The 24109-nt window shown below is 34.3% G+C and overlaps 1 protein-coding gene across 2 annotated transcripts in view; it reads right to left on the reverse strand.

Annotated features, from left to right (window-relative positions):
- Positions 1-24109, reverse strand: part of LOC145292967 (transmembrane channel-like protein 7) — a 264176-nt gene that overhangs the window by 165238 nt on the left and 74829 nt on the right. For both annotated transcript variants that reach the window (XM_080139199.1, XM_080139200.1), the window contains exon 2: positions 1497-1797. In XM_080139199.1, the coding sequence (XP_079995325.1) occupies positions 1497-1797 (301 nt within the window). The remainder of the gene's footprint in view (positions 1-1496; positions 1798-24109) is intronic.

Consider the following 24109-nt stretch of genomic DNA (forward strand, 5'->3'; position numbering starts at 1 on the left):
GTCGTTGACTGGGTTCAAAAACAGCCTACAGAAAATGGACTCTGATTTATGGAAGTATGATAGGTTATGGAAAGGAAGGGTTGTAAAGAGATAGCTTCGAATTTGGGGGTATCAAAACCAAAGTAAAATATGATGAAAGTAAAAATAAAATAGATAAACCCCATAATTTATTATACCATACCTGTTCACACTGAAACACTTATCACAATATTCTGTGGATCTATATTAAAAAACCTTGTTAAACTTTGTGACATATTTCCATTCTATGGAGGTCAGGCGCTAACAAACACCCCATAATTTTATTATACCATATTTCTTCAAACTGAAACATAATTATCAAAGTATACTTACGCAGATAGATATGAAAAGCCTTTATTAAAGTTTGTGCCTATTTCCATTCTATGGAGGGCAGGCGCGAACGCAGACCCCACAATTTTATTATATCATCCATATTTAAGTTAAAACATACTTATCAAAGTATTCTTATGTACATCTATATCAAAAACACTTGTAAACGTTTTTTTTTTTAATTTTTAAATTTTTTATTTTCATACTTTGTGGACCAGGCGCGACCGCAGACCCCACAATTTTAATGAACCACCGTTCTGCCAGATCAAACATACCCATTCCTGTGTCTCGATACATCTTCTATCATTATATGTAATCAGTTTTTTAAAATAGTCAACGATATAGGAGCCTATTCGTGACCAGACACACATACACACACAGACATTCAGCTTTATATATATATATATATATATATATATATATATATATATATATATATATATATATATATAGTCATACAAGGATAGGGAGACATAATAATGCAATATAAAAAAATCTCCTTAAAAAAACAAAAAAAAAAAAAACACTGGTTCCTGTCAGATTACAAAAGTTAAGCAATGTTGAGCCTGGTCAGTACTAAAATGGGTGACCGTTTCAGAATTCTGTGGTGTTGTATGTGCTCTCCGCTTATCTTGGCATTGTTTCTAACTCAGTCTTGGGCCTCTCCTTGCCACTGGACGGAAGCAGTATCAATTCAGGAGAGGTGTGGTTGGGGTTGTGCAACCCTTGCGTCTTCTTACAGGAGTATCTAATGCCTCCTGAGATCGAACGGAGGCATCACATCCCATTTAAAAGTGACTTTTAAGATTTTGAAAAGATTGTGTCATGCTTAAAAGATACTTTTTTGCTACTACTCAATCGAAACAAGACATATTGCCACTGAAGCATCACGTACTACTGTAAAAGGGAACTAGTAATAATAATAGAAGAGAGGACAACCTAAGTGGGAAACTAGGCAAGACGTTTGTTCATATTACATTTAAATGTCTGCATATAGCTACTGTCAGGAAAACAGGGAGCAGGGATAGAATTCCAAAGCAAGTGTGGCTTAAATTATCAGAGTATAACGTCTTGTCACATATACAGACCTTTATAATGAACAGGTGTGATTTTTAGCTTGCCGACAAAAAAAAAAAAAAAATGCTTACCAAAGTTTCTTCTTAAAGCTCAATTTTCCCTGAAGATGTCTAATACTTTTCCGTGGAAGCGTTTTGGCATCGACTTCATCAGGTTTAGCTTCAAGAAGAGAATTTAAAATGATACCATCCACTCTGGACGCACTGTAGCGACGTGACCCACGCTCACTGTCAGAATCACCGCTCCTTCGATGTCTTGCCGGGAGTGTTTTAGCGTGGATAGGGCGATTGGCATAGTTGAGCCTCGTTCGCAAAAGCTCCTCATGGAGGGCAGGAGAAATAAATGTTGTCTTCGTTGTCTCGTAAACTTCATCTGGAAACAAAGAAAAGTTTTAGGGATTTTAGAACGATTATGTTTTGTATCGTTCAGAGAAAAAAAAAATTTAATTACATTAAATTGTACCTCCTGCAGTTGATTATTATTTTTAAGTTAATATTTAATCACATTAGTAAAATTTTTACTAAAGTCACACTAAAACGTAAGACGTTTGATTGCTCAAAGCACTGACAATGTATATAGATTGAAAACACTTTTTGATAGGAAATCATATGAAGGAAAAAGGTAGCTAAAACAATAATTATCAATTAAATCTTTACTAAAGTATTGTATCAAATCAAAGATGGTATCATACTTCTATTATTTTTTTTTTTTTTTTCATATTTCAATGTAAAACCTCCTTCTCAGAAAATAAATCTTCATTCAATTCAAAGAGTGTTTTTTTTTCACAGATTTCAAATTTCTTACAGACTGCACACAATACTTCAAGTAAGCTACTACACAATTTTAACAAAATGTACTTTTTTTAAACAATAAGCAGTTTCAAATTCAAATCTTTATTTTCTCCTGTAAAATATTTACAATAAAAACTCATCAAGCTACAACCATTGTAAATAATTTTCCTTTCTTTCTCTGTCTACCTAAAACTAAAGGTCCTGGATATGACCTTAAACTATATCCGATGGTGAGGGCCCCATCACCAGATTCGGCATTAAATAACCTGAAAAGGGTTGATATGCCGTAAAACAAAACAACCAACCAACCTAAAACTAAACAAAACTTCCCTGAAAAAAGTTTTTCTTTTCTAAGAATATGATACCACAGGGTTGATTCCAAGATTACTTGAATATAGTCGTTTTTAATTCAATGCTAAAAAAATTCCTGTTGAACCATCATTTTTGGAGAGGTCACCCTGTATTTACAATCAATTGCAATCTTATAGACATTTGAGCTCATTGTGGGATAATCCATAGTTTCCCAGAAAAAAAGCGTAGCTCAACCAGTTTTCTGTGTTCATGATTGGATCACTTCATGACAAAATTATCTGGAAAACTAATGGACAACTTTTGAGAAAATCAGAGCTATAGTAACACAGAAGACATTAATTTTCAGAAACTCAGCCTTCGTAGTTTTTATGATATTTATATTTATATAAACTATAGAAAAATAAAAAAATAGCAACTTTAGTGAAATGGGAAAATGGCAACAATTTAAAATAAATATTTCAGAATTAGGGAGTATTCACAATGTACACATATTTGTGTGTGTGTGTGTGTGTGTGTGTGTGTGTGTGTGTGTGTGTGTGTGTGTATATATTTAAATAAGGGAGGTCACCAACAATGTGTATTTTTTAACATTATTTTATTATTCCGTGTTTTGGCTTTTCATTGAAAATGATGTGATGTGTAGATCATTGTAATAATGTTTTTAAATCATTGAAATCGTTTTTAACGCGTTTCAGACGTTCTGTGAAGCGTCCTCTTCAGAAAGTATTTAAAATGTAAGATATTTAGAATATACTCAAGATGTGTTTAAAATGTAAAAGAACATTTTCGTAGTTCATTTGAAATGTTTCCGAGTGGTGGAATCATGTTTCCACCGCTCGGAAACATTTCAAATGAACTTAGAAAAGTGGAAAAACTGACTACACAGTCCGCAATAAATTATTTTCTTTGCTTTGTCCCACGGTTTTGGCCACTTCAATTAAAACAAAAATTGAAATGCTCATAACTTTTTTTCTATCCTTTATAATGAAGTGTAATTAATACAGTTTATCAACATAAGAGATATGATAAATGTGTGTAAATTTAGTTGTAATCCCCCCCCCCCCGAATGTTCTGGAGAAATTGAAAAAAAATAAACTGTCCCAGATTTTTGGCTGCTAGTGTATATACATTTAACCACTCTGATGAGTCGTAGACGATGAAACACATGTTAGTGGATATATTTTAAATATATATGTATATACATGCTAAGGCAACTTCATGTTCATATGTACGTTATCACCTTCCACCCCTTTTTATAAGACAGGATGGCTTGCTTTGAAGGTGCAATTTAAAACAAGCATTTTTTTTTATTTCATCTGATATCGCTGTTGTGTCAAACATGAAACTATAACTAAAATACACTTTCTTGGTTTTCACAATCAAAGTGTAGTATCTGTTCTGTCCAAAGATAGTACAATAATGTTGTAGGGTCAGCAGTCATACTGGACATCCATAGAATGGAAATATTACACAAACTTCTACAAGGTTGTTTTTTTTTGTTTTGTTTTTTAAGATATAGCTCATATAACCAGATATATTCTGAAACTACATTAATCAGAGAACATAGTTAACTTTCATTTTGAACAAAGGTGGCACAATTATATTGTGGGGGTCTGCGTTCGTGCCAAACATATTAAAATATTCTTAAGCACAGCAGCAATATAACACATCACTCAATAAATCCTGAGTCAAAGTAATTAAAAGAAGTTTTTATGCAAAATGCGACTTTGTTCATCTGTGTCGTTTTGTTTTTTTTTTGTTTTTTTTTTTGTTTTTTTTTTGTGATTTCTTGCTTCAAACCAATAATGCTATATAATATTCACTATTTATGACTCATAATTTCTCAAGGTAATTGATAAACAAAATGCCCTGTGTATCCCAAAATAGAGAGGCAAAAACCTTGCCTGCTGATGTTTAAATTTTTGGTTTTCTTGGATAGCTTTTTACCTGCTGCTGTTCATTTAACTGACTTGACTCCAGAGTTAAATGGTTTCATCCATTGTCATATATTAATGCAAAAACTTTTTTGTTGCATTGAAACAATTACAAACAATGCTCTGAATTGTCGAGGCGTTAGTTTTTGATTGACTTCAAGAAAACCTACTTTGAATACAACTTTCTCATTGACAAATGTTCATACAAAATGGTGAATACACTGCCTTCCCATATCTTCAAATCCTTTGCTATCTGAGACAACTACAATTTACAACTAGCCAAAATGAGTTTGTAGACATTTTTATGCTTTTTAAGGACAACTACTGAATTTGACTGATCCGAGTGTTCAGCATCATTTATGTCTATACAGTCTCAGTTAAAGTCAGCATATAACTTCTTTTTCGATGAAGCAGAGTCCAAATAAAACTTATCAAGCTATTGCTTGAACGGTATTTTGTTTCCATCAGAAAGCGATGCTTTATCAATACACAAAATTCAGATTTGTTGATTGTTTGGAAAATTTGGAACAATTGCTTCAATTAAATAACTGTAATTTGTAAACTAACAATTCGATTAGGCTCAAATTTTGACACATGTTACTTGAAGGCTAGTACTTTATAAAAATCATATGGATCATTTCATTATTGGCGTTATTTATATGTCAGGTTCGAAACTTCTATAGGATAGAAATACACAAATATTTTTAAGTAAGGCAGCAATATTTGTTACAACAGACGGGCCTGATGTTACCAGATCAGGCAGGCGGAACATATTGGCTTCCTGCCCTAAAAAGTACCAAACATTGATGCTATTGTTTTTCTGTTCCCTTTGTAAAACTCAATCATGTTCTGTAAAGTGAAAAACAGAAACAACAATTCTCTTCTACAAAACAACCAAACTAAACACCATGAATAAATATTTGAAGATATAAAGAACTTGAAACATAAAAACTTTTTCCAAAATTACTGGATTTCACATTAACTAAGCTAAAAAGTAACAAAACAACCAAACCAAACCAAACCAAACCAAACAGCAGATGAAGTATACAACCATGAAATTCCTACAAGTCCTGCTAGTAACTATATATTTATATAAGTACATATTTGATTGTATTTTTTTTTTTGTATTTTTTATGGCATAACCTTTTCAGTATTTCCTCTCAGAGTCTATTTATTAAATTGTGTCCTTGGCATTCAATAATGTCTTTTATAATTGATATTTTTATTTTATTTTTTTTTTTCAGAAAAGTTTTTCCCAGTTCATATCTGCTGTCTTTGATATTGATACCCCTGTGAGAAGGGTTGTATGAATCACTCGGTTTATTGAGGGCAATCAAACTGCCATATTTATTTCGAAAAATAATTGACACATTTTGTGTCAGCAATAAAACAACTCCAATAAAATAAAGAGAGTTAGAGTTAAGGTACATAAAGGCATCTACCCTCTCCCATCACGATTGGTTAACAATTTTGTGTGACTGGGTGTGGCGCAGGCAAAGGAACAGTCCAACTCAATTCAAACACGGTCTTTAGTTGGATTCTTCCGTTTCCTGCACCACACCCCAAATCATGACCGTCACTGTTGCAACAACACCCTCTTAAGTTAAGTAGTACAGGCAGTAGTAATGTGGTTGTGTCAGAGCTACCTGGCTAGCAGTTTCTAGGTTGCAATCCACAAGGTGTTGGCATCAGGATTTGTCATCCCCTGGTTGTCTTTGCTTTTGCATGTTGCAAGCAAAGATATGTCAGGCAAGAAACCACAAATCAATAGATATGCAACGTTACTTTTGTGCCATTCCTTTGTGTGTTTACTGCAAAACATTTCCCAACTAGTACTGTTGCACCTTGAGAACAGAATTTTCCCAAATTTCCACTCAGGCTCAACCAGCACCTAATGTAAACTGCTGGAATATGCTGAGCATCAATCAAATTTAAAAAAATGCTAGGGAACAGAAGATAACATTTATTCCTTTTGGGCAAGATCAAAGTGTAGTATCTGTACTTCAGATGCTGCACTTCTATTTCTTGTTCTCTTTCAGTGGAGGAGAAATCCTTCACGACTGAGACAATTTTTATTTTTGTACCTTTTCTCCACGTTAAAAAACGACCCTGGTGTCTAACTCTGTCCCGTGGGGAGGCATAGTAAATAGGTACAATTAAAACAAACAAAAAAATATGGAAAAACAAAAAAATAAAATATAACAACCTACTGTAAGTTTCATGAATAAATGTTTATTTTTTGTGCAAATAAGTAAAAGCATATTTTTTTCGCATGATTAAAAACTAAATTTGGCAGCATAGGGTTTAGGGTTAGCATTAGGGTTGGTTCCTTTAATCGATAACAGTATGTTCTGAGCCCACCCCACATTCTTTCTTCAAATATTTTTTTTAGTGACCATGCCTTGCGTCCACAGGTAAATGATTTGAGGATTTATGACTTGTTCCAGCGTCTGTAATAACTTGTCCAGCATAGATTTATTGTCCTGTGCTCCATTCTTCTGATTGATTAAAATTAAAAACTAATTTTTTTTCCTTCAAATTTATTAAAAGTCGTCTGCTTGGCTAATTACGTTTGTTGCCTCTTTCTGATTGTCTACCCAACTTGATCAGCTCTTGGCATATTCTGGCAGTTTGTGTCAGTTTCCAGTCAAACCTTAGCGGACATTTACGAAAATGCAGTGTGTAAGATGCACTAGTATCTCCCGACTTTGCATGCAACCAGTGAGTCTTGTTGATGTGTATGTCGTTGGTTAAAACTTGCAATAACGAGGACTTCATACAGATTAGACGATCCTGAGATCTTTGTGAGCTCTTTGCAGAAGTCTAGCTCGTTCCTCCTCCACCACCAACAATAACATCCCGACTTCTAAAATCTAAACGCTTGAAATTTTTTTTTTATAATTAGTAAAATTTGACACTTTGTCTCTATGCAGTCACTGAAAATAAAAACGAGATTCTTTTTTGTGCACACATCAACACCCTGAAAATAATTATAAATGTTTGTGATAAATAAATAAATTACTTAGACTTTAGAGTGAGAGATAAAATGATTAACCATTGTTTTGTATTTCCAAAATAGTTGCCATTTTGGAAATAATAAAAAAAAAAAATGATTACTCGTTCTGTCCTAGGTTATGTGGTCAAGAACTGGGTGATAAGCAGTCCTTACTTTGAAAGTGGATGATTATTTTGCAACATGTTTATATACTAAAATGAACCCCCATGCTAAAACGTAAATTTAAAAAATTCTAAATTTTTTGAGTATTTTCAGAATGTGGACATCTATAATATAAATCTCACCTATCTGTTTAAATGTATGTATGTATGTTTGTATGTTTGCCTAAAACTTTTGACAGAGGCGATGAATTTTCACAAAATCAGTATCGTTTTGAAGCTTGACCCTTCAGACGACAAATATAAAAAAATCGGCTAAAAACATTAATTCCTTCACCTTCAACTGGGCACTTTTCTAAAAGCAGGGGTCGCTTTTTTCGCCGATATTGTCGAAAGTCATCCTCTCTTTTCGATTGACTAGCCTTAATTTAAATCTTTGCCACTTCCAGTTTAGCGATGGATACAACGGCAAAGATGTCACCTTTTTTTTTTCATGTTCTTTTCCTCCTCTGCGGTACGGGTTGAGCCTACCTGCCTACTACCACTTTTATTTATTTATTTATTTTTTTGCTCAACACACACCTCCAAACACCCGGGTAACGCCGGGAACCCAGGCCAGTTTAAAATAAAGGATTAAATTACAAGAATATAAAAAGAAATTATAATTGGAAAATGTTTGTATTTTTTAATGCGTGTTTATTCATAAATTTCTTGTGAAATAAATTCCTAAGTATTTAATTGCAAGTTCAATTTTTAAATAATCTTTTTAGTCTGACATTCTCATATATTTTATTTTTTCAATAGTGAACGTTGTTTTTAATTTATTTGCATGAGGGTTGAAAACATGCGTTGTATGGAAAGAAATGATATGAGAAAGTCTATAGAATCGAAATATTTTGGATGCATAAGGTCAGTCTAAAAGTCTGATTACCTCGGAGGAAGATTATCTCTGTATAGGGAGATGTATACAGAACAGGAGACTTTGATGGCATGGTCACATTGAAAGAATGAATGAGAGTTCTTAGGCTAATATATGTAGAACAGTTGAGGTAGCAGGTCCAGTTCATAGGCAAAGACCAAGGAAAAGATGGAAGGAATTAATAAAGAGTTGAGAAAAAGAGAAATAAATAAAAACCTGGCCAGAGATAGGTTAGTTTGAAAGACGACTTCTAAAAGTCGTCCAGCAAATGCTAACATATGTAAAACAGACATTAAACTGATAGCGACAACGGTTTTTGTAAAGTTATTCAAACTGAAACGGATGCCATTTTTTAAAATAGTTCTCCCGACTCACCATGGTGGTTGGGAATCACACTATTATTTGTTTTCCAACAATTTCCAAAACAATTTTAATTTCTTTTTTAATCTTTATATTTCGCTATTATGATTCGTTGTGACATTCATAAGGAAATCTCTACACTATTATTGTGTTGATTGAGCACTAACTCAACATCTCTGTTAACAATGGAATCTCTGATCCTTGCCGTGTGTCCTTCTCCAACCCCATCTAAAATGGTTTGAGAAAACAGCTTGTCACTGAAAGGAAGAACTAATCCATGCAGTCATCCCCCCTCCCTCTACATGGTTGACAAAAATGTGCTGGTGGGAAAGTGAAGAGTTGTGAAAATCAGGTGACTTAGCAGCAACCACACAAGTTTTTAATCTTTAACTATGGAATCGGAATCGGCTAACCATATCATATGATCTAGTTCAAGATCTGGAAAGTGAGCTGCAATGGTCAGAGAAGAGCTGTATTTGCTCCGGAGAAAGTCGGCTCAACCTGACCAAGGGCGATAGCCATAATGAAAGCGGTTGGAAAAGTTAATGATGACAGCGCACAACCATTTAGTTTTTAACAAAACCTTTCCTTTTCGTTCTCCATTGTCTTGTGAGAGTTTCATTGTGTTTTAATTTTCACTATAATTCAAAAGTCCCAAAATATAATGACCAAAAGCTGCACCTTCTCTAAACGACACCACCTCAAGCAAACATCTGTTTTCACTAATAACTTGCTCGCAACAAATGGATGGACGCTAGAGACATTCTGAGTTCATAATATTTGTTTCTAAATATTTAAAAAAAAAAAAAAAAAAAAAAAAAAAAACGTTGCTCATCACTAACTTTTGCAGAAGTAGTTTTATTTACCATCGTTCACAAAAATACTTCATGTATATGCAACATTCACTGGAAGAATACATACCATAACTAATTTACTTACCCTCACAACCGTGCACACACATGCATATAATATTCTATAGTCAAAATATAAGTACTATTTCTATTCCATTTGGAAATGCTCAATCCAACAGGGAACAATTTCCCGGAATATCAACAACTCTTGAGGGAAATTAGTAATTTCCAATGATATTTTCATTTTCGATAAAGACACAAACAATGAAAACAAAAACGGATAAGTTTCAGAATTTTTTTTTTTTTTTTTTAGATGATGATTTATAATTTCTATTATTTGGACTACTATTCTCATTTTAGTTGATATTTTCACAACATTTAAAAATATAAAGATTAAAAAAGAAATTAAAATTGTTTTGGAAATTGTTGGAAAACAAATAATTGTGTGATTCCAAACCACCATGGTGAGTCGGGAGAACTATTTTAAAAAATGGCATCCGTTTTAACCTTCGACCTTCTTCAGAAGCATCTGTTTGAACTTAGAAATCTTTATGGCAAATGCGGGCACCTATACAGAATTTCAAACCAAACTTTTTATCTAAGACTTAGGAGATTAAGATGTCTGAAAGCAGCAGTATTTATACTGGCAAACAATGGCCTTCCAAGTAGACCTAGTAGAGAATTTAATACAATATGGAAACAATAATAATAGCTAATTTATTATTAAAATAACAAGAACAAAAAATGTAACACTAATAAATATTTAAAAATGGATTTATTTTAACAATTTTTCAGTTCCGAGTTTGATTAGTCTAGCCGCACTGAATAGCTGTGATACAGTGAAACAGGCTGTCTGTGGATGACTACTATATAAAACCCCTCTTTGGGGGTTGAGCTCTGTCGTAAATAGTTTTGCTTGTTACTAAATTAGCATAACACAAAGCTCTTTGTTTGTAAATAAACAAACAAATCGAGCACTTTAAAATCTATATATCTATAAAAGTGAACATGTCTGTGTGTCTGTCTGTGTACATTTCCCTACGCAATAACTCTGTCAATTTTTAGTCTACAGACTCAAAATTTGATATACAGGGTACTGAGATTTGGGAAAATCTTTGTGATCGGTTTTCAGCCCGAAATTTCGCTGTTAAGGGGTCAAAGTTCAACAATTTAACCTTTCAGAACTCTACCAAACTTCTCCGACAATTTTGGGTCTACACACTTGAAATTTTAGATATAGGTTCCTTGGACATGGATCTAACTTAATAACTTGATTTGAGCCCAAGACAATAAATTTTAAGGGGTCATAATAGGGGTCAACGTTAAAAAAAAATTAACCCTTTTTTTTTTTTTTTGCTCAGCATAGACCTCCAAACACCCGGGCAACGCCGGGCACCCATGCTAGTATTTCTATAAATCGACATTTGATGAGATCGTTTGTGGGCGCCGATTCTATGGGCCAGTGGGTAGAGCCGTTGACTATCAACTAGATGGCTGTAGGTTCGATCCTTGTCTCAGGATGGGTACTCCACTGAAGAGCTGTGATGCAACGAAACAGTTTGTGGATGACTACTATATACAGTGATGATCATATTTATTGGCACGGTAAAATAAAAGTTAAATTTTGTCTAATAAATTCTAAAAAAGGGATTAAATTAAAGAAAATAACAAAGTATATTATGTATTTTTAACTGGCCTTTCCGATGCAGCAATCGGATTTTAGAAAAAATAAATAACAAAGGAACAACAAACATAATTGCAAAAAACCCTTGTTCAAAATTATTGGCACGATTTATTTAATAATCAATTGTATAGCCTTTGGCCTTGATTACCTTCCTCAGTCGCTTTTCATAGTTTACAACCAAGTTGTTGCACTCTTCAGTAGTAATTTTAGCCCACTCTTCCTGACAATAATCCTCCAATTGAATAAGATTCTTAGGCTTCCTTTGCATTACCCTCAATTTTAATGTTCTCCATAAATTTTCAATTGGATTAAGGTCTGGGCTTTGTGATGGCCACTCCAAAACATTAATATGATTGTCCTGAAGCCATTTCTTAGTCAGTTTAGCCGAATGCTTTGGGTCATTATCTTGCATGAACCACCAACGACGACCAAGTGAGAGCTCTTTAGCAGAGTCTTTCAGGTTTTCATCCAATATTTTAACATAATCTTCCTTTTTTATGCTACCTGTGACCTTAACAAGTCGCCCTGGTCCAGAGGCAGCAAAGGATCCCCAAAACATCAAACTGCCTCCACCGTGCTTCACTGTGGGTATGGTGTTCTTAGGCAGGAAAGCTTCGCCAGATTTTCTGTAAATATAAGACACTTTATTATGGCCAAATAACTCTATTTTCGTTTCGTCAGTCCATAGAACACGTTTTCAGAATGCAACATCTTTATCAATATGACGTTTTGCAAAGGCTAGCCTTGCTTTCAGGTGCATAGGCTTCAATAAGGGAGTCTTTCTCGGACGACATGCTTTTAAACCAGCTCTCTTCAAAACTCTACCAACTGTATGTCGAGATACATTCACTCCAGAGGTGCTCTGTTCATCAACAATCTCCCCAACAGAGATCCTTGGGTTTTGTTTTACTTGTCGAACAATTTTCCGTTCATCTCTTGGGGAAAGAATCCTTTTTCTCCCTCTACCCTCTAAACTCATAACGTGGCCTTTCGATTTGAACTTGTTTATTATGGCTCTAACAGTGGATTTGGGAAGGTTTAGCTTCTTTGAAATCTTATCATAGCCCTCCCCATTGGTATGGCATGCTACAACAAGCTTCCTGACGTCTTCGCTGTGTTCCTTAGTTTTAACCATGGCGATTGAAAATTATAATTTAGTCACTTATAATAGTTTAAATAAATCGCTATCTAAAAATTATCTGAAAAAAGTTATTCACTGAATTAGCGTTAAACAAGCATAATATAGCTATAAAAAAGTTCAGAAAGCACGTAAACCGGAAATTGATTGATATTATACTGATACTAAAAGAAAATCATACTAAAAGAAAATCAAAGCCGTGCCAATAATTTTGAACAAGGGTTTTTTGCAATTATGTTTGTTGTTCCTTTGTTATTTATTTTTTCTAAAATCCGATTGCTGCATCGGAAAGGCCAGTTAAAAATACATAATATACTTTGTTATTTTCTTTAATTTAATCCCTTTTTTAGAATTTATTAGACAAAATTTAACTTTTATTTTACCGTGCCAATAAATATGATCATCACTGTATATATATATATATATATATATATATATATATATATATATATATATATATATATATATTATTGTTATCTTTTCAGCAATGTATAAGCAATTTTAAATCGTTGCTTTTTTTGTATTTAATTTTCACTTCCTAAGTGGTAACGAGAGAGAGATTACCTCCCCTTTATTTTTGTTTTTTCGTAGCCTCTTTTTTTGACAGAGTGTATTTTTTCATTTATTTTTATTATTATTTTTCTTTATATATCTTTAAATATTTTATTTAAATATTTTAAAAATATTTTTACATGCATAAAACATATTCACGTGTGTAGCATTACTATAGGTTCAATGTGCTCTACAGGCGTTAATAACCAAGTATAACACTTTTATCTGGTCATGGTTGACAGAATGAGAACATTCTACCTTCATGCATTAAACAAAAGATTCAGTTCAAAATTTTGCACAGAGTTTGACAAAAGATTTCCAAGTTTGACAAGATGCACCAGAAGAAGTTCAGAGATTACATCGGCTCAAACGTTGTTAAAAAAAAAAAATTAAACCACCAAGATGAGAACAGTAGTGTGGGTAATCCAAATAATAAAGATAACAAGTGAAGCATGCATGGTCCTCCATCAGTGCACAGTGAACGAGGCATAAAAAAATTGACTAAGTTCAGCATTTGCCCCCCCCCCTCATTTAGCTCCAAAAATCTCTATGGGACGTCAAATCCTGGTGAAAATGAACAAACGGTACAGTTTTAGGCCTTAACATATGTAAATTTGAGTTCTGCACAATGCAAAAAAAGAAATGACTAAGTCCATCATTTGCACCCCCCCCCCAGCACCATGAGAAACTGCTAAATAAACATACACAGAAAATTTTGTATTTCGACAAATATGGTAAAATAATTCCAAAAATGGAGTGTTTTTATTAGCCCTGGGGCACACCCAAGAGTTATCGCAAGGGATAGACAAACAAAATTATATAAAAATCAGTTAGTTACAACTTTTCAGAAAGTTTTATAAAAACCCCAGGCATCAATTTTTATTAATCAGCACAAAAGTGTCAATTGTAGCCATTTTAACCCGAAAGACACTCCTGGGGGGGGGGGGGGTAGGAGTTTTCCCAGAAAATCCTTTCTGTTGCTTTTTTACTTATATCATGTTTAATATTTGTGCAAAATTTTTTTAAATTCCAAGGCGTAGTTATTGAGAAAAGTGTGGAAAGACGAACGAACAAGGGTGAATTTACAGGGCCACCATCTTGTCGGGGGGGGGGGGATAAAAAATTTTTTTTCGACAAATTCAAGAATATCGATACTTGAAGCAACAGAATACACATTTTTTGATATCTCAATCTTTTTCGTGTTATATAATGAAAACAGTTGATATGATATATGATAGATTGTTTTTTTAGATTTCTGACTTCAAGTTGAATATTAAAAAAAAGGTCTAAATAATTATTACGTGTTGAGTTCATTACAGCTGTGGGCAACGAAAGGTTACTATTGGTGACATCAATTCTTTTAAAGGAAATACAGTTGGGAAGGCTTAACAAAAAACATGAAAAGTTATAATTAGGGCAACCTCAAAAAATTGCATTCATTAATCAGGTTGAGTAATTTGACAAAATAATTATATAAAAAGTTTCATAAATCAATCAAAATATTTAAATTTCACGTTATAAGAACATTCAATGAGCATTAATTGCAATTTTTATGTTGTTGTAATTATAATAATAAAAAAGACAAGTGAAACAAAACTTTATGAAAACGAAACGAAACAAACTAAACATTGGTTGCAAGTAAAGACTGGACCGGAAATGTGCCACTGTCATATCTAAGAACCCACTTTTAATTTACTGGCTTCAATTGAACTAGTATCTAGTCTTCATTTCCGGTCCGGTCTGGTATCTTACTTCATAAAAAAGCAAAATGGCTGTTACTAATTATTTTGCTCACAACCAATATCTATGGCAAATAAATATGCTTGTATTTTACATTGAATATTAAACCTTTTAAACGCAAATAGGTCACAAATCAGTAGCTAAATAAAAAATAAATTGTTTTTGACTAATTTCCGACAGTATTTCCTTTACAATAATTTATGTTGCCAATAGTAATGTTTACCCACAGATATGAAATGATTTTTTTTAAGGTTTTTAAAAATTATTTTTCAATTATTGATAACATTTCATAGTGAAGGAAGATCTTTTTTGTTCTCCATACTTCCTTTTTTTTCATAGAAATTGTTAGTTTTTTTCTACTTTATTGCTTTAACCATGAAAGGTGCTTGACCGACTTCCAATTTCTGGTTCCTCCTTGTAAGGCAATCACAACAAGCACTCGTCTTTTGACGTTAACTGAAAGGAACTTTTCTTTCTTATTTTGTGTACATAGCGTCAGGTGTAATTTCCATAAACAGAGTTTCCTTCCAAAAACTTTCCATCCATAAAACACATTACCATCGGATAGCTTCTTTGCAGACTACAACATATTTATCTTTAAACGCAATGATGTCCATACCTTGTATATTGAACCAGCTAAAATAAATGGTATAGCAGAGATTGAATAAAATTTATTTCTAAAGGAATATTTTTTTGTATCAAGGCCTGAAGGCACTTGAGGATAAGGGTTAATGAATGTAAGGTGGTAGTGTAGTAATTGTTAATGATTTAAATTGGGTAGAATTTCATTATTTATAGAGACAGATCAACAAGAACTTGTTTACATTGGATTTGAAAGCTACCATGTTGTATTCAAGTGGGAAGCAGGCCAGTAGAACAGTGCTCCATAGGCGGGCAGTTCTGGAAAAGAAGCTTTGTTCATGTAATGCGTTTAGATTTAAGCACAGATAGAGAGTGGGGGAAATCATATATAGTAGTTGTAGCCTAGTCGAGTGTTTTTTTTGTTTTTTTTTTGTGAAAATCCTAATTGGAATGATTGGCATCTAGAAAATGAGTGAAACTAGATATTTTCAAAATTTCTGAAATTACTATGAAACTGAGGAATTACATATGCAATAAATACTATATTTTTCTCTGCCCTCATTTGTTTTCATGAAAAATTCGACTCGAGTTTATAAATATTTGTTTGTCCCTTGTGTAATGTAAAGTGAATATAATCTTTTTTTCAAGAGTTTGCTAAGCAAAATATTGGGTCGGTGCAAAAGGTTTTGCCGATTTAAAATTTCATCTTGAAAACGAAAAACTGTGATTTTGAAAATCTTTATTCGTAGCAATAACGATTTCTGATCTCTATAACTTGATTCCATCTGTTAACGAAAATGTAAAAGTCTTTAGATTTGGATGTGAAATATAAATCTAACTAATGTTCAATCTCCTCTTGTGATATTAACATAAGGCCATCTAAATGGTTTTATAATCTTCAAAATAAGTGATAATCCGAGGGAACTAGGTCAGGAGAATATGCAGGAGGGGGGCAAGATTTCCCATCAAAATTCTCCTAGGATATATCTGGTAAGTAAGGTTGTGTAAGGACGAGCATTATCATGATGGAAGATGACACTCCTTCCGTTGACTACAGAAGGTCGTTTTCAAGTCAACATGGGTGAAAATATTGCAGAAAAATATAAATGATGCTTTAATAAAAGAAAAGTTATAAATCAATCAATATAATATGCTTAAAGTAATAACAAATGTGCATAAAATGGTTTAAAATAAATTAATATGGTCTAAAATGCTCCTTCTACAAACCGGAAAATAATTTTTTCCACAGACCGGATATGAATGATTAATTTCATTTTTGTTTTCACGCCAGTATACCTGTTACATATTAGCCTCTCGGAAGACGCTTGAATGGCCTTGCCAATAGTCAATTGTAAGATCGACTATTATTATTAAAAATTAGGTGTTTATTTAAAGAAGTTATTATTATGAAAAAACATTAGTATGATTATCGGTATGAAAATTAGATTGTGCTACAAGGACAAAAAAATGTTTATAAGTTTTGAAATGTAATGGAGATCTTAGGAACAATAAACAAATGAAGAGGAATCTCAAATACATAAACAAAATAGGTTTTCAAACCTAGGTATAAACAATATATTTGGCCAGAGAAAACGTGACTGAGAAATAACCTGTTAGGTCTTTGTGTAGTCAGATGGCATAAGCAAAAAGGATTAGTTTTAATATATACAGACAAGTTAGTAGAGAGAGGGGAGTTGAAGAGGAGACGTCAGATAGTCCAGATGGGACTTAGCAGTCGGGAGAAGAGTTAGTCTCTCTTATGACGCTAGGAAGCAGCGTATTCCAAGATAGCCAAAATGTGAACAGAACGTTGTAATCTAAAAAGATGTCAGAATAAATGTTGTTATATATAACTATAATTACTGTGTCATGTCGTCTTTGAACAACCATGTATGTGTTTATTTGTCATTTAAAATGAACTGTTTTACATGTACTGTCGACAACTGTTGAACATACCAACATCACCAGATATCTTAAAATGTACAGACAAACGGTCTATTATATAGACCGCTATGATATACACTCTCTTCGTCATCACAGGACTTATGAAGAAGAACCTGAAGTCCTACCTAACTAATATTTCTGGTGAACCAAGTGCAAAAGAGATCCAGACAATTGCACTTAAGGCAACAACGAGGATACTAAAAAGAGCTCCCGGTTGGTTTCAATAAAAAGCAAGGCAATGTTAGCAGATGGTTTGGCTGCCCCCATACCCAGCATTACAATCTTCAAAGGGAGAAAAATAATAATTAAAAAAAAACGAAGGATTCGTCTCCCTTTTGTCGTCAAGTACAAGCATTCGTTTGTACAAGTAATTGTCTCCCCTCTCCCTCTATGTAAACATATTGTCAATACGTCCACGTCATTGTTTCGTGTCAACATCATAACACAAGTTATACGTCTATAAGATTTGGCCTGCCACCGACAACGTAACATCAGCATAATTTGGTACAACCATTATATACATGCAGAATATATACATGCGTACACAACACACCCGTTATGTACACATACCTCCGCTACATAACATGCCCCCCCACACACACATAAATATGCCTACTTATTGTAAGAGAAAAAAAGCATTTTTCTTCTTTGCCATATTTTATTGTTGAAACAAAAGCTAAAATAATGCAAATAAAGAATGATTCTCTGTAGTGCATGTTCTTTATGAAGCAACAATGTCATAAAAATAAATAGAAAATGCTGATCAACAATTTAATAATTTTAATTATTCCACCAAAAATGTCAGAAACAAGCTGACTGAAACAATTATTCCACCAAAAATACAAGCTGATTGAAACAATGAACTGATCGATTACCCAAATAACTATTGGGTCAGTCAGTATTCTGTATCTCGTGTTCTTGTGCCATTGGCGTTGTATGTTTTATCCTGTTGTAAACAAAACCGGATCAGGGTCCTCAGGATCAGAGTGTAGTATCTGTTCTGATGCTACACTCGTTAATTCGTCCTTAGTCAATGGAGAAAGAAACCCTTCTATACTAAGGCAATTTTATTTTTGCCTACTTCCAGAGTGCCCCTTTTTGAGGAGCTGTCCCCCCCCCCCATACACACACACATAAAAAACAACAGTGTGCTACATTTTGCTTTCGTGGGGAAACAAATAAATACCTACCTTGACTCTCACAGGACAGCAAATAGAACCTACAGAAAGCCAAACTTCGCTGGATTATATTGATGTAACGTAATCTCTTGTTTTTTTTTACAAATCAAAAAGTGTTTCAGCAGAAATTAATAAAATAAAAACAAGGCTTTTTTTTTAATTACAATTGATTGCATGTACAATACTAACATTACTTTCAGAACAATCAATTACAATCAAGTTCCCACCCCCAAACTAAAAGGAATAAAAATGTCTGTTCATTTTATTTCAGTATTTAATTTATGTATTTCTGTTGTATTAAATGCTAGCTTCTTTTTTTTTTTTTTTCTCGTCCATAAATGTTTATCTACCAAGTTGATCTTAAATATTGTATAATCAATCCATTATATTATCATTTTCAGTCCCCCACCCCTAATTTCTGGCTCCCATCTTATCTCGCAATTACTTATAACGTCACCAACTAACTTCGGAAGAACCCCCCCCCCTCCATCCGATTTTGTTTTATATCATAAGTTGCTTAAAACGTGATTAGTTAAAGTTCAGAATAAAATCACGCTTTCTCTTAACGGTTAATTTAAAAAAAAAAAAAATCTTCTGAACGCTATTAAAAGTTAAATTCTTCACTAGTTTGGAGACGGAATGCGTTGTTGTGATAAGTGATTTTTTTATCTACTAATTCGCACTTTTTATTTTAAGATTCAAATATTAATAACTACATTTTATTTCAGTATTTAATTTATGTATTTCTGTTGTATTAAATGCTAGCTTCTTTTTTTTTTTTTTTTTTTTCTCTCGTCCATAAATGTTTATTTATCTACCGAGTTGATTGCAAAAATAGATTACCTAATTGTACTCATTTTTAGTTCGTGGGAGGGGAATCTATCACCATACTTTCCCTTAAACAGGTCCGTTGGACTTTTATTAAGTACAATACTTAATAGTTATTTTTTATTTTTTATTTATTTTTTTTTTTTTTTTTTTTTTAATGGAGAGTAGAAAACGCATTGTGGATGCGTTATCGGCAGCTCCTGTTACTCTCGCTTCTTCTTATTTGTCCCTCAGTCCTCATTTTTTAAATGAGTGATTTTTCTGACAAAGGGAGAAGAAAAAGCTGTTTTCTAGGTTGGCAGTATTTTTGCGCGAACAGTTGGCAGAGTTGGTGGAAATTTTCTGTTTCTATGTCTATCCTTGTAGCCATGTCACTAGTAAGGGTGCTGGAGGTAAACGTTTTGTCTGGGCTGACGTTATCCGCCTGATAGTCAGGGACCCGAACCTTGGATTAACCACTAAGGAGGCTGTCCTATCAGCAGGTGCAAAGTACTGGGGCTGCTGTATTGCCATTTGGTGAATGGAATCTGGACCATGCAGTAGCTTCTGGTGGGGCCTCTCGATGCCATACTAGTGGGTAATTGTTACGGCTTTACCTTATCATGTGGTACAAAAAAAAAAAAAAAATTCTTCGTTTCTTTTTCTCTCTTAGTTTCCCCTCTCTGTCCTGCTCTAAGTAAATCTGTCGACCTAGTCCACAAATTCCAAAATTTCATCATGACAAGTTTCAAGAAAAAATACACGATTAAACCCGGTTCTCCAACTTCCAACGTAGACCCCTACTACCATGTCTCCTTCTCCAACATCAGGGGTCTACGTTCTAACCTTCCAGAGGTTGAAACCCAATTACAGGAGACTAAACCAGACCTTTTATTTTTAAGTGAAACTGGCATTGGACAGGCTATTTCCCTAGATGAGTTTGCAATTACAGGATACTCTAACTTAACTTCTAAATCTGACCCCCAAGATCGCCATGGGCATGGAATATGTGCCTATATTAAAGATAGCTTTCCATGTGGGAGGGACATCTCCAGGGAAGATCCTAACTTACCCTATATGTGCTTCCGGGTTGCTTTAGCTCACACTACTGCATTTATATTTACTCTCTATCGCCCCCACAACAGCGGAGTTACTATCTTTCAAAGCATATCTGAGAAAATTGACCAAGTCCTTTCTACTTATCCTTCAGCTAACATCCACTCAAACAAGACCGATGATGAGGGGAGGTTCTGTCATGATTTCTCCATTGCCTATGACCTCACTCAGATTGTTCAGGAACCTACCCGTGTGCCCGATAATGACAGCCAGTATGCGAGCCTACTAGACCTTTTTCTCACAACTTGCCCTGAACTATGTTCAGTTTCTGTTCTGTCGCCTCTTGGATCTTCCGACCACTCTGTTGTATCAATTAAGATAAAAATGAAATGTAATAAGTCCCCAGACGTACCACTTCATCGTACAGTATATCGATACACTAAGGCTGACTGGGATAGCTTCCGTACATTTATATCTGATCTACCTCTGCATTCCATGTTTAAAAAGGATGTGTCCTCTATAGTATTAGACCTAACTGAATGGTTAATTGTAGGTATTGACCATTTCATACCCTCTAAAAAGTTTCAGCAAAAACCTAACAGCCAGCCATGGTTCTCTCCAGAATGTGCTGCTGCCATTGCGCACAGAAATCACTTTTTCCACTGCTTCAAACGTAATAGATGTATGGAAACTAAAGCCGTTTTCAGGACTGCCAGCAACCATTGTAAGAAAGTAATAAGGAACGCAAGAGAGTTGTATGCTCAATCTGTTAAGTCCAAAGTAGCTGAGCAGCGGCTTGGTTCCCACCAGTTTTGGCAAATAGCAAACAGAATCCTGAACAGAAGCGTGTGCTCCATCCCAACTATTATCAATGGACCTGAGGTAATCTCGTCAGCATCAGACAAAGCCAAACTCTTTGTCAAGAACTTTGCAGCTAATTCTACCCTTTGCGACCAAGACCGCCAACCCCCAATATTTCCTCCTGTATCAGAAAACACGCTATGTGATATACGTATATCTGTACGTAATGTTGCGAAGCTAATCAAAAACCTTGATTCCAGTAAAGCAACTGGCCCTGATGGTATTCCAATTATAGTACTCAAAAAACTTCAACCTGAACTAGCGCCCATACTTACAAAACTGTTTAAACATTGTCTTAAGGAGAATAGTTTCCCATCTCCCTGGAAAATCTCATCAGTATGCCCTGTATTTAAGAATTCAGGTGATCGCTCATCCCCCTCTCAGTACAGGCCAATAAGTCCTGTGCGTCATGAGTAAGTTGCTAGAATCTGTGTTAAATACAGAAGTAATCAAACATCTCAACAAAAATAACCTTCTTAGTGACACTCAATATGGTTTCCGTTCTGCTAGATCTACAGCAGATGTCCTTACAGTTATATCGCATAGGATTAGCAAATCTCTCGACGGTGGCAATCTTTCTAGGGCAATTGCTCTTGACATATCTAAAGCCTTTGATAGGGTATGGCATAAAGGTTTACTTCATAAGATCGCTAGCTATGGTATAGCTGGAAAAGTCTTCTCAATTATTAAATCATTTCTTTCTGATAGGTTCATAAGAGTAGTAGTTGAGGGGCAAAAATCAGAAGCTCACAGTATTAATGCCGGTGTCCCTCAGGGATCCATCCTGGGCCCAACTCTTTTCCTGATCTACATTAATGATCTTCCAAATCATATCCTTACATCATTTGTAGACATTTATGCTGACGACACTACCATTTATGGTACCACATCTAAGACAGTAAACGAGCAAGTACTCTCCAATTCTCTCTCCTCTGATCTTGAGCATGTAGTACAATGGGGAAAGGAGTGGCTGGTTACTTTTAATGCATCTAAAACCAAGCTTCTCTCTTTACATCATCAACATTTTAATCCACATTTGTCATCAATTGAAATGAATGGCTCTCGTCTTCAGGAGGCCTCAAGATTTGACAAGCTTCTGGGCTTGACCATTACTCCTGATCTTAAATGGAACACGTATATCAAATCTGTTGCCAAGGCCGCTGGAAAAATGGTGGGATCTTTCTATCGATCCAGTAGATATCTCACTGCTGATGCTATTCTCTATCTATATAAGAGCCAGGTACGTCCAAGGATGGAATACTGTTGCCACATCTGGGCAGGAGCTGCTAGAAAGGACTTGTCCTGCCTTGATAGAGTTCAAAATAGACTTCGTAGCCTCGTAGGAGATGTCCTTTTCTCCTCCTTACAACCTCTATCTCACAGAAGAGATGTTGCGAGTTTGTCTCTGATGTATCGTTATTTTCATGGAAAGTGTTCAACTGAGCTTCAATCTATGGTCCCCCCTCGCCAAACTTTCACAAGAAACACTCGTCTAGCTGTAAACACTATCAATAATTTCCCCCACTCTTTATCTGTGCCTAAACCTAAACATAGATTCCATGAACAAAGCTTCTTTCTTAGAACTGCACGCCTGTGGAATTGTCTTCCGTTTTCCTGCTTTCCGGCTGACTACAATATGGTTGTGTTCAAGTCTAAGGTAAATAAGTTCTTGATGAGCCGTTCCATATAAGTTATTAAATTTACCAAATTTTCATTACTAATGATTACTGTATTGACCAACTTCTACTGTACACTCTTTAACCCTTATCCTTGAGTGGCCTCTGGGCCTTGATAATGTGGTGATGCCTTTGTAAAAAAAAAAAAAAAAAAAAATGTACTTCTACAACTGTATTTGATACATTGCTCAGTCAGCATACATCAAAATATAAACAATACAATGTTTACAATTTTCATTTTAGTCTCAACAGGGAACCTTGGATTTACTTTCGGCAGCCTTGTAACTCTCACTTCCCTTATTTTGTCCTTTACTCCTCAAATTCCATCAGCGATGTTTCTAACAAAGGGGAAAGAATGACTGTTTCCTGGGTCGAAATCTATATATCAAGTACTTATCGTCAACTAGTTTATATATATATTTCCATGAAAAAATTATCAAAACACTCACAGTTGCATTCCAAACATGACATCTATCCACACTGCTGGACTACATCTTGTTAGCATGTATTTCTATTTCTATTTTTTTATATATTTTTTCATTTCTATTTTCTATTGTGCTTTTCAACGAACATCACCTTCAACAACAAACACTGGTTATTGCAACAAGAAATGAGCTTACAATGAAAGTTGATTAGAATTGAGTGGCAGCCTAATCACCAAGTTATCTGAATAAGCAAAATCGTTTGCATGATAGGATACAGCTCACTTTGTTGTCCCGGATGTCTGTCCACATTGAGTAAAATCTACAAAACAAGTCATAAAGACAAACTCATTCAAATTTGGTGAATAAATTAAAAAAAAAAAAAAAATGGAACTATGTTATTTTTTCGAGGCAGTAATCTTGAAAATAAATATCGTCTGCCATCTTCTAAAAACAAAGCAAGAACTCTTATTTCAGTTCTGCCAGCCACAGATGTTCTGAAAACAGTAAGATGGTTGTTTTAGACTTGTTAGCAATGGCATTATACAAAAACCAAGTTTCAAATGAATACCATTTGCAGAAATGTTCAGATTTGCTAAGAGAAAAAAAAAAAAAAAAAAAATGAAGAAATATGTTTTTTCTATCTCTGCAAGATTCATAGAGATCTGGTGTCAGACACATCATGTCTGTAAAAGTCATTACATTTTCAAACAATAATATTATATCTAACCGACCTGATTGTGTAGGTCAGGCAGGAGACGCT

The sequence above is a fragment of the Euprymna scolopes genome, chromosome 14 (genome assembly GCF_053919585.1).
Source record: "Euprymna scolopes isolate OS-2025 chromosome 14, ASM5391958v1, whole genome shotgun sequence".
Taxonomy (NCBI): domain Eukaryota; kingdom Metazoa; phylum Mollusca; class Cephalopoda; order Sepiida; family Sepiolidae; genus Euprymna; species Euprymna scolopes.